Source organism: Amborella trichopoda, chromosome 4 (genome assembly GCF_054954075.1).
Source record: "Amborella trichopoda isolate Santa Cruz 75 chromosome 4, AtrichopodaSantaCruz75HAP2 v2.0, whole genome shotgun sequence".
Lineage (NCBI taxonomy): Eukaryota > Viridiplantae > Streptophyta > Magnoliopsida > Amborellales > Amborellaceae > Amborella > Amborella trichopoda.
Genome location: NC_142339.1, coordinates 26,749,145 through 26,761,541, shown reverse-complemented (window position 1 = coordinate 26,761,541; position 12,397 = coordinate 26,749,145). Strand labels below are relative to the sequence as shown.

At 36.3% G+C, this 12,397-nt stretch overlaps 1 protein-coding gene across 8 annotated transcripts in view; it reads left to right on the top strand.

Moving 5' to 3' along the window:
* Positions 1–12,397, top strand: part of LOC18424757 (Plasma-membrane choline transporter family protein) — a 46,247-nt gene that overhangs the window by 33,304 nt on the left and 546 nt on the right. For 2 of the 8 annotated variants that reach the window (XR_016053436.1, XR_016053437.1), the window contains exons 6-7: positions 2,857–3,253; positions 5,081–5,314. Coding sequence is in view for 3 of the 8 variants with exons in the window: in XM_088863939.1 (XP_088720065.1) it covers positions 5,081–5,314; positions 5,657–5,791 (369 nt within the window). In the remaining 5 variants the exon portion in view is untranslated. Of the gene's footprint in view, positions 1–2,856; positions 3,254–4,157; positions 4,280–5,080; positions 5,315–5,656; positions 5,820–8,353; positions 8,585–12,397 lie in introns of those variants that run through there. The other 6 variants (XM_088863940.1, XM_011630847.3, XR_016053434.1 and 3 more) reach the window with 5 other exon arrangements.

The following is a 12,397-nucleotide window of genomic DNA, read 5'->3' as shown; positions in this document are numbered from 1 at the left end:
GCTCTCTTGATCAAAACTAGACGGCTGGATGATTGGGGAAGCATAGATCTTCTATGCTGTAGGGGAAGTATAGAAACCTTTCCCTTATTGATTTATCTAAAAAAGTAAAAAAAAAATAATTGAATATCAAAACATGACATGTTGTACAAATAAGGAATCAACTATTCATAAAAGAATTCGATATAGGCCCTATTTCATTGTCCAAATGAGGAAAAATTCAATTAATAACAAAAAAAATTCAATCTTTCAACTACAAACATGTAAATATATCATAAAAATAAAAAAAAAGAAAAAGAAAAAACAAATGATTCACAACATAATACATTATTGCATAAACAAATCAAAACCCTTATTTAAATATGATAATGCTTTTAAAATATCAAAATCAAAACGATGTCAGCCCAAACCTTGTCTATTGGGTTCCAAAAGTCCTCTAAATCAACTACTAGAAGCTCCAAAACACCAACAAACTATTGCCTTTATTCTGCCCTCGGCACATTGCATTGAGGTGGCGCCTTGGCTGCTGCCTTCATTAAACCGCCTAGACAGGTAAGGCACCTAGATGAAAGCCACATAGGTTACCTGCCTAGATGCTGCCTAGGTGTTTTGGCCGCTCATCTGATTATGCGGCTGCCTAGGCGGCTGAGTTTTCGAACATTGGCGAGCTTTCACATATTCATACTATCTTGTTATAAAATTCCGACACTAACATCTTCCGCTTCTTACAATCTTGAAGTTCAGATTTTAATTCATAGCATGAGCCTCTGATCATGAGAATAGAACTCGTTGAGGGATCTGCAAAGATAGTACACAGTAGGTAAATTCACCAATTGAGCCAAAATTTCTTCAGACAAGGTTGAATTTATTCAACCAATACCATTTTGGCCTTTAACAAGTCAATCTTCAAAGGCTGGGTTGACCACCAAAGTGGTCTCTCTCTTCCATCTAAGTTTGTGTTTTCTTGAGTAACATATTCTGGTAGTGGCTTAGTATATCCATCCAAATGACCATAGAGATGTTGGCCTCTGATGAAGGGAGCAACAGTCCTTTTCCGGACAATAAAATTATCAGATTTAAGTTAGACGGAGACATATTGAGGATTCGGGAATGAAAACGAATTTGATTGACTTGGGGAATTGGAAAGCATTTACTATCCCATAGTAAAGGGGAATGAGCACATACAATCTCACGAAATCTGGAAAAGGAAAACAAGGAGAGATGATGGGAGAGATGACAGTGGAATAGTGTGGAGAAACGAAAAGATGTAGAGAGAATAAAACCAGATCTAGGGAGATGATGGAATAGTGTGAATAAAACCAGATCTAGAGAGAGAAACAAAAAAGTAGAGAGATTAAGAAAGAGTGTAGAAAATGATCTAGAGAGAGAAAGAAGGGACTCAATTTGCGAAGAGAAAGAAAACTAGTTTGCGCAAAGATGTTCAAGAGTGAGAAAAGGATCAAGGGGGGAAAAGCGAAGGAACTTGGATTGGTATAGAAAACGAATCTGAACGATAGACTCAAGATGTATTTCAGTAATGGATGGATCTATTCTCCTCACCAAACCTGCTTTGATACCATGTTAACTTGCGTTTGTTTGTGAAACTTCACAGCTGAAAGACAAACGAGAGGAAATGAGAGAGAGAATAGAGAATTATGCTTAGGGCTTGGCTTGAACTCCTCTAAGCATACCTACACGCTAGGAAGATTAGACTATATATATAGTGTAGTGATATTACATTAGGGTAGCAGTTTTACATAAGACCTTTGTACAAATACATATATCCAAAGGCAAGAAACAAGAAAATACACAAAATACACATGAGATCAAAACAATGTGGCAAGTCTAAGAGGGTGCAGATAGGGGGCTTCCACAAGGGGCATTGGGTTTGAGATCTCAATCTAAACCTTTAGGCTTTTGGGCAATGAAAGTGACCATTTCCATGCTACTTGGCATGCTTTCTTGATTCCATTTAAATCCCATGTGCTAGTGAGAGAAAGAGCTTAGTTTTAAATTTGAAACTTAGAGATAGAAAACTTTATTCAAAAGGTTTATATAAGGTGTCAACCTTATACTATAGAAGTGGTACACCTCTAAAATATACTTAAAAAGGTTGTTCCTGTGTTCAAAAACCCTACTATTGATCAAGTCAAACTCAATGTATATGATATAAAAAATAAAAAAAAAGGTTTCAAGGCGTAAAAATAATGCATCTTGTAACATATTATCTAGACTGTCTATTTTTTTAAAAAATAAGTGTTTATGAATCTACGCTATTTTTGGGGCTTTAAATTTCATAATTGGGGGTGAATATAGATTTTAGGTCATTGTAACGATTCCTGATTCTGGAAATGCATATTTTAGCAAGATTTAGAGGTGCATGTTACTTTAATTTTTTGAGGTTGACACCTTATATAAACCGTGCGCAACTTTATTTCATACTTAGGAGCACGCCCCTCTCTCAAAGTTCTCTCTTACGAAATCTAATTATGATGAAGAACAATTAAGTCTTTGATCCAAAATTTGAATTTGATTAAAATGAATTTAACCTTGAATATGACTATGCTCATTTGTAGGAATTTTGAATTGAATATTGGACTTAAATTTGGGTTTGAATTTTAGCCAAGGGATAATGGTGTTAAATCTGGACCCTTGACTTATGATAGCCAGCAAGGGATTGGATGGCTAGGATCAAGCCTCTCTCACCCCATAGATTTCCTATTTCAAGGGCTCTAAATGGCATTTAAGTTCTCTCTTATGAAATCGAATTATGATGATGAACAATAATTAAGTCTTTGATCCAAAATTTGAATTTGATTAACATGAATTAACCTTGAATGTGACTATGCTCATTTGTAGGAATTTTGAATTGAATATTGGAGATAAATTTGGGTTTGAATTTAAGCCAAGGGATAATGGTGTTAAATCCAGACCCTTGACTTATGATAGCTAGCAAGGGATTGGATGGCTAGGATCAAGCCTCTCTCACCCCATAGATTTCCTATTTCAAGGGCTCTAAATGACATTGTTACTATGTCAATTGAGAGAGAGAGAATGGAACGCCATAGCCTAGAGAGCTAGAGAGAGACTGGAAGAGAGGTTTATCCATGTGTGAGAGAAGAGCCCATGGTCTGCACCATGGCCTTGTGCACTTAGCCCACCTTGCTTCCATGCTCCATCAGGCTCCATAGCCTTGAGACATCATCTGGTCCTCCAAACATTGCTGTAACCTGCCGCAAAGTGCATTTACAGGAAGGTATTGTCACTTTCATTGTGTTCTTTACTTCATTTTTATATGTCCTCACTATGCTCTCATAATTACTATGCTCCATCATTTCAGACTAAAATAGGCACAAATTTTGTACCGCACACTAGCATCATTTTTTCTCTCAATCTTCTGCATCAAATCGGTCCCTAAATTGATCTTAGATTGTGCATTTGAAGTTTATTTTATGCTTTCCAAATATTAAGTGTGATGGAGCTTGGATCCTCGTGTTGTTGTAATGGAACTTCAGTAGGGGTTGTTGTAAATCCCGAGGAGGTAATTGCTGGGAAATTGCATGAGTTTTGTCTTGCCATGGCTTATGTCTTCTATGTACACATTTGTGAAAGTGTCTGTAATAATTGAGATTGCATTTAAGCCATTGGTGTATGTAAAAGTGTTTGATGTAATTCTAAGAATGGCTGAATTTTACATTAGTGTACATTATCTTGTACATATGCAATCTCATGGTGTCCAAATGAATGGAAATGATTATGGGCATATTATAAGGAGTTTGTGATCCTCTTTTCCTACTGCTTTGGAGTTGTAAGATTTGTTGTATCAATCAAAGTTGGCGGTCCTTTTGAAGAAAGTGTATATAATTGAGGTGTATATTTTTCTCTTTGTGAAATTTTAAAAGAGTTGTACCTAGGACAAGTATCTACACCAACAATTATGACCCTTCAGTTCAATAGTGGATAAGTTTCTGTGCTCCTCTAAATGATCTAGCTCAGCAATCTCTTCAAGTAAAGCCGATTTCTTTACATCCATAGCCCCAAAGGATTTTTTCCTCCAGGTTTTAAGCTTTGATTTAAGCAAATTGTAACTTCATACCATTCTATCCATCCAATGGAACTTGTTTTTTGTTGATTTTCAAAATTTTGGAGTTCAAATGCAGCAAAAGACTAGACATGTAGGGGCAGACAAAGACAAAGTATACACATGATGGTCGTACATGAATTTTTGAGTTGTAAACTTCACAAGATGGAACAGCTGGAGTACTTTGCATTCTTGACACAGGTAAACAGCCTATAAAGTATGTTGTGCTCAATTTCGTGTTGCCATCATTGCTATTGTGGTAAATGAAATTCACATGACAAGGTTAGTGTGTAACACAGCCAAAGTTAGTTGCTATTCAACAAACAAGCCTCTTCATTATAATTGGTGCATTATATATATACAATTCTTGACTACCATTACATCTGACTTCTCGTGCAATTAGGAGAACACTAAAAACGGAAGAAAACAGAAAAAAAAGATCCCTACCAGTATAGATCTACGTTTGTGGGTGAAAATTTTCCGCAGTTGGCACATGACTTATGAAATACAATTTTCCTAAGCCTTAGATATTTTCATCCTTGCTGCAAGGCAATTAGTTTGACATTGATTTCACAATTATCGAACATCTCATTTGAAAGATATTAAAAAAATTATATATAAATCCCATTGACCAAGAGCCATCTATTATTATGTCATAGGACCATGATCTGGATATCCGGACAATTAAAATTTTAAACTGTAGATGAGTGTTACTCCAAGATTGTAAATTTTGCTAATGTCTACTTGTATTTGGTTAATGGCCTTCTTTGTTAATTGGAAGCACTTGAGTGGGATAGTACAAGACATGGAGATTCATGTGGTGAGCATTATATGTTGACTCAGAAAAGATACTTCTGGCCCATCTCATGACATGTCAATTATGTGGAATATCTCTTCCCAATATATGTGAATATTTTCTAAGATCCGACTGTGTGTTGGCTTGGCTTCTAAAGACTCAAAATATGAATGACACCTATGGACTTATGAATTTTATCTTTGCAGATAGCAGTTTCTGGGAAGAGCTTTAACCATTCAGCAAGGGATGCGTGGGAGCTATTTCAGTCAACTGGCATTGAAGCCCTTATTGCTTATGATTGTTCTGGTGCAGTTCTCTTGATGGGAACAACTTTGGGTGGACTTATTACTGGAACATGTGCCGGAATCTGGACATGGTTCAAGAAAAGTGATAGAGTGGTTATGGTTGGTTTTACGGCTATGTTGATGGGGATGATCTTGGTAAGTCCTCAAATAGTTCCTAGTATATTTATTTATGCGGCAAGTTTTTCCATATACTGCAGATTTCTTAAAGACGTGAAGCAATTAGTTGTCATATATCTAGGAATAACTATCATAGAGAGGGCTTCCAGCTATGTTTGGTTAAAAAAAATCTGTTTGATTGCTTTGAAACAATTCCTTCAAAGGTCTGTTTGGTTTCTTTGGGAAAGACATCGATCATTCCATTAGATGTGATGATCCATATAAATTACACTTCAGTTTTTTAGATGCTACATGCTTATGGTTTCACTTGCAAGCATTTTAGTGTTTGAGGTTTTCATCTTAGTTGTCTATCTTTTCAAGTGTCCAGGTACCAATTACCACACACAGTTGCTCATTCCCTTTTCCTTTTTGGAAGGTAACATATCTTACACCTCTATGGAATTACAAATTAAACATCAGGTAGGATTAGCCTTCGTTTGGATTTGTGTCCATTAAAGGCTTTACCACTTGGTTTTCAATTCACAGCTAGTTTATCCCATGTATTCTGTATTGTTTATATAATCAAAATAAAACTCCCAATTTGAGTGCGAGTGTTGGCTCCATGGATAAAACATGCCATGAGAGCAGGCAATATATTGTTTAGGGTGGTTTTGACATGAGCATCTGTTTTGATCGGACTCTATGGTTGGGGCCAAGAGCGCTCTATCACTCTCACATTGGATGTGACTAAGCCTTGGTTAGGAGGAGCGGAATCCGCACCTTGGGCTGGATATGTGCTAACAATAGTTCCTGGATGCATCACCAAATTGGTCTGATGGGTGTTGTAGATGTCAAAGCCTATTGTCATATCTTTTTTGTATTTCCCTCGAGGACTTATTCGTCCTTTTGCCATACATAGGGAGCACGTTTTGTACTTTTTATAATTGATCAATTCTAAATAAGAATAGGAGGGGCATATGGATGAGGTAACCCTAATGTGACAGCCCCTTCATGCTTCTCTCCTCAATGCCACACTTTCTCACTTCCTCTCTCGAACTCTTCTATCAGTAAATCTGTGCTCTCTCTAGACTTTCTCCTTCCTTTTCCTCTTCTTTTTCTCTGTTTCGACATTTTTTAACCTGTTATAAGAGAATGAGACTTCAACATAGGTGTTTTACATCCTAATGATGTGATGTGATCGTGCAAGTGTCTTCATCAGCCGTACGGTTAGAAACCCGTATTCCAAAAAACAGGTACTGAATGTAAAACCTTGATTATGCCGTTGGATTCTACTTTTGATGTTAGGTTAGAAACTCTAGATCTGGTTGGGATGATTTGATGATTTCAAAATCAATTGTTGGACAACTTGACCATGTCAACCCCTTTATTTTGAGTTGTGAGACTCATGTTCTTGAGATCTCTTGTATAGATGATCTCAAATCCTTGTGGGAGGGCATTTGAGCGGCTGTTTGTGTTGATTTTAAACCCCACTTTTCTTGTTTCAAATTTGATTTTAAAATTAGTTACAGATAAGATAGGAAATCTTTAAATTTTAAATAAGATTTGATTTCTTATTCTATTATCTTAGATTATGGGAGATCTAGATAATGATAAGATTGGTTATATTTTTAAATTTAAAAAAGAGTTGGACTAGGGTCAAAATCTAAAGGGATAATATTATTATCCTTCCACCTAAAATCATGATGGTTTATTTGTGGGATGAATTGCTCTCGACTAAATCTCTCTCACCCCACAGATTTCTTAATTATCCTAAAAATCAAGCTGAAAATTAAATAAGGATACTTAGATTGGTTACCTATTCAAAATAAGAAATAGATCTTGTTTCTATTTAAACAAGATTTCAGGCCCCTCTCTCATTACGAGATTTTTTCTCTCACATAAAAAGATTCGTCTCTCACACCCCAAGTTTTTTCTCTCCATGCCAGAATATTCTCTCTTTCACATCAAATTTTCTCTCCTCTTAGAGAATCACGCCATCCTCTCTCCTCTTAGAGAATCATGCCACCCTCTCGCCTCTGCTATGTACATGGTGAAGCCCTAGAGTATGGTTTGTTGTATTTGAAGAAAAGAAGGGAGAAGCCCAGCTAGAGAGAGATCAACTCACAGATTCAGTTCTAAGTTGTTCTTACAGGGTATGTAGAAACCCTAGTTTGATTTTTGAGCTCTCTAAAACCCTAGAGGAAGAAGTATTGTCTAAAAAGCTTCCTATCTTAGAATTTCCATCAACACTTAAAATGAGTAAAAGTACGTCATTGGTCAGGGAATCAGATGTAGGGTGTACCAAGACTTGTGAGGGTAACTTCAGGCATCTTTCAGTAAGTCTTTTTAGTAGCTGTACTTATTTTCAGCATTATTTCTTCTTCTTTTTTGTGAATTTCTAGGAACTTGTTTTGTATTAAAAATCATAGTGGAAATTAGTTTAAAGCTCTTGGATGGTTTTTATTTCTTTTGGTAGTAAAAATAAAGATCTTAGGTTGTATATAGGGTAGTATTTTAATTTGTAGCAACATATAGTGGTTCACGTAAATGGAATTTTGGTATTTGGAATAAAAGTAAAAGAAAATTTTCAAATTTAATACCTTGAGTTCCACATAACCACCCTTTCAGGAATAGACATCTTTTGGGAGGTTGATCGAGCTCTTTTCTTGAGCAGGAATATTCCCAAAAAATTTTGGTCCGAAGCTGTGCTCGCAATATCTTATTGTATAATTGTACATCGTCTTGTGTTCTAGACTGAAAATCTCCCTTTAAGCTTCTCCACCCTAATTGTCCATTGTTTAGTGTACCTTCGATACTCTGGACGTGTTTGCTTTACTCTTGTATTTGGTTCGTAGCGTACAAAGTTGGATCCCAAGTCTGCAAAATGTATCTTTCTTGGCTATTCGTCATCTCAAAAGGTTTGCAAATGTTATGATCCAGTCTTAGGGAAGAAGTTTGTTTCAATGGATTCCACTGTCTTTGAGTGAACTCCATTTTTTCCTTCTCGTTTGGGGGAGCATAGTGTGGAGGAGAGGTCTTTTGTTCCCCTTCCTATTTTCGTTTTTCTTGATTGTGAAGCTCAGGAAGTTAGTGGAGGGCAATCGTATGATGTTGAAAAGAAAGAACTGAAAGTTTGTACTCGACCGAAACAAAAAGTAGAGCCGCCATAGCTGAGAAGCCTCCAAAGCAATTGCGTAACTCTGATCCAGGTAATCCAAACAGTTCTCAATGTGATGATTCATATCTGCCCATTGTTGTACAGAAGGATAGAAGAAATTGTATTGTACACCCAATAAACAATTTGTTTTGTACGAGTCCTTGTCCCTTCCTACATGCTTTTGTATCTTATTTGTCTTCTGTTTGTATTAATTCTAGTGTTACAAAAGCTTTAGCTCATCCAATGTGGAAAGAAGCTATGTAGAATGAGATAAGGGCATTAACGAAGATTGGTACCCAGGAACTGGTAGATCTTTTTAAAGAGAAATTAGTTTATTACAAATAGAGTTTATATTGTAAAGTACAAGAAAGATGATACAATTGACAAATATAAGGCATGATTAATTGGCAAGGGGTTCACTCACTAAGATGACCTTCATTCATTCTTTTGTCCCGGACAGCTACCTTGGTATAGCCGTTACACCAAAGTGGATGTCACGAATGTGTTCCTTCATGGGAACTACAGGAAGAAGTGTATATGGTACCTTCACTTGAATTTCGGGCTCTTTCAACTGAAGAAAAAATCTGCAACTTGAGGAAGGCCATTTATGTTCATACATGTTGCTCAAAGAATAGGGTGTACTCAGAATCACACTAACCGTACCTAATTGGTCAAATATACTAAGACCAGTAGCACGGCCCTGATTGTAACCAGTAACTGTCTCAAGGAAATTTGGCAACTCGAGTGTTTTTGGTGAGGGAATTTTAAATTAAAGATTTGGGTCCATTGGAGTATTTTCTTGGAATAGAAGTGGCCAAGCTAAGAGAGGAATCTTTCTCTCTCAAAGTATGTGTTGGATCTTCTTAAGAAAATAAGAACACTGGGGTGATACTCCTATGGACCACAATCTTGACGACCAAAGGACTGAATCTCTCAAAGTTGAGGATGTGTTTCCATAGATTAGTAGTTAGATTGATATATCTCTCACTCATATGTTTAGAAATAGCAAATGTTGTGACCGTATTAGTCAGTTCATGCATCCACGAATTATTCATCTTGAGGCTTCTAATAGAGATTCTTAGATATCTGAAATCATCAAGTAGAGGATTCTATTTACTAATCATGGGCACTTGCAAGTTGAAGCTTATAGAGATGGAAATTGGGCTGGTTCAATTTGTTGATCGGAGATTTACACTAGGCTACTGTACTTTGGTTAGAGATAATCTTCTAACTTGTAGTAAGAAACAGTTAGTTTAACTAGATCAAGTGTAGAAGCAAGTACAGACCCATGACCCATAGTGCATGTGAATTATTTAGGCTATATATTCTCACACAAGAACTTGGTTTTCCCCTTTGAAGGGTTCACTGTCTTTGTAGTGTGATAACAAGGCAAACATCAATATATCTCACGACCCAGTCCAGCACAATAGAACCAAGTACATAGAGGTAGATAATAATTTCATTAGAGAAAGTTGCTATAAGAGAAATATGCCTTCAATATGTTAAAACAAAAAACTAGGTAGCACAAGTGTCCTTACTAAGGTTGTTGGGAAACCTTGATTGCAAGTGATCTTAAGCAAGCTGGGTATGAATGATATCAGCTTGAGAGGGAATGTTGCAAAAGTTAAAGTTTATTGTTATTTGATTTTGTATACAAGTCCTTAAGGACTTTTTCAACCTTTTCCAATACGTATAGGCATTTTGTAATTTTTCAACCTTTTCCAATACATATGGGCATTGTACTTTTTAATCATTTTAAATAAGAATGGGAGGGGCTTGTGGGTGAGGTAACTCTAATGTGACAGTCCCTTCTCTTTTCTCGCCTCAAAAGGCAATGTCACTTTCTCAAACTAACTCTTGTATCTCTAATCTACTCTTCTCCCTGGACTTTCTTCTTTTTCTTCTCTTCTTTTTCTTTGTTTCTATAGTTTTAAATTGGGTTGCCTTAGTCGAGGTTTGGATTAGCCCACTAGTGGATTGCTGGCCAGGAGGAAACTAAAAAGGTCTCGTTTGATAGGATGGTGCATTTTGAGTTTTGATATGGCATCCTAAACATGTGTACTGCTAATTGCGGTTTCTTGAGTCCAATGATAAGAGTACCCCCTGCACTAGAAGACTGCGTGTCAATATATAGGTTCGACCATACGTGTGTACTTAGGGGACACTTGTATTATGTGCCTGCATTGTGGTTCCTCTTGTCCTTGGCTAGCTTTGATAGGCCAGTCATGAGCCCCTTGCATGACATATGGGCCACGGGTCTATTGGGTTGGTTTGAGGTTTAGGGTGTAATTATTGGGTATACATGGAGCATATAATTAGGATTGTATTTCATTGCTGGTGCACTCTCTTAGAGGTGCCCTCTAAAAGCTTTTTAAGGGTTTTTTTGAGGAAAATAAAATATATTTTATTTTCTCCTCTCAGTCATCTTATTTTTGGTATTGTGAAATTGTTTTTTAAGGGAATTTATGGAAGTAAATTTTGTTTCGATCTATGACCTTGCTGGAGTAATTTTTTTTTTTTGTTTGTTTGGAAGACTATTTACGATGATTTTATGAAATTATGTGGAGCACATTGGCCTGTTTAAGGGCATCTTGGGTCACGTGAAAGGGCAAAGAGAGTTATGTGTGAACCCCATTGATTATGGGGTCCCACTATGTACAATATTTCATTAAATATTTTTTGGACATGATATACCCAATGTGGTGCGAGGCCCACAGGAGGTGTTTCTAGATGGTTTGATTCCAATTTCCCTAGATTTTCTATATTTCCATGATTTCCCAAGAAAGTTAATTGGATTATGGAATCAGTGTCAGTTAGGATTTGCCTTGAAAAGGTTCTGAAAGATTTTGGAAAGATTGAGATATATAGATTAGGAGGTAGGTCTAATAGAAACCTTGATGAAGAAGGTAAGTCTGAAACTAAATACTCTAAGCCTGAAACTTCTGCCTGAAACAGAGAAAAAGAGAAGGTATTTGTCTTCCAAGACAGAAAAAGAGAATATATTTATCGTCCAAGTAGTGCACCATTGATATGGAGGAATCATGAGGGATGTAACATGTGCAAAACCCTAAATTTTAGGTGGTTTTCAAGGCGGATTTTCATAACCAGTTTTTGTTTTTCTGAGTCATGTGTTTGTAAATGTAGCAGCAATCATATCTTGGAATTTTCTATTTGTTCTTTTGTATTTGTCTTTAGGTTTCATTATAAAATTTCTAAGAACAATGGTAAAACATGTACGTGATGGACATACTAATAAAAGTTGTCTGATTATTGCCGAAATTTTTTTAAAGTTGCTCCACACACTTATCCTTCGTTGCTCAGAGTCTTGTGTAAAATTAGGAACGTTCAAAAAGACTTGGAAATTATTAGTGAGATAATTTGGATCAATTGCAGTTTGATATTTGCGTTATTGGACATCCATCAAGGAGATCTTTGCATTATTAGGACTTGAACTTGCACCATCAACGAGTCCGGCTCACGAGCACCAAATTGTTTGTTGTGTCCATTAACGTATTTATTTCTGAAATATGCGGAAAATGGTTCCCCATAAGTCTCTATCTTTGGGGTACAATTAAGTTGTTCCAGTCAAAACCCTGACCAAATTATCAAAGGTTATCAAATCATGTCTAGATAATGTTTAGAACCTCTGGAAAAGCATTATTTAATGTTTGGTTACCCGATGCCATTAAATTGGTTGCAATCCATGCGGAATTTGAGTATCCCATCCACACCAGTTAAAAAACTTAACACAATGTTTTGGAAAGGACTGCTAACATGTCAGAAATGCCTCGAAGCTTTTTATGAGACCAGATGAAAACTGAGGGATATGTTTCTGTGAAAATTTCAAACATATTCTATCCAGCAAATTGTGAGCGCAGTTGAGTTTTCTATTGTGCTGTGCATTCTGTTGTAAGAATCATGTTTACCTGTTCAATAAAAAAATAATAAAACGAAAAACAATCATT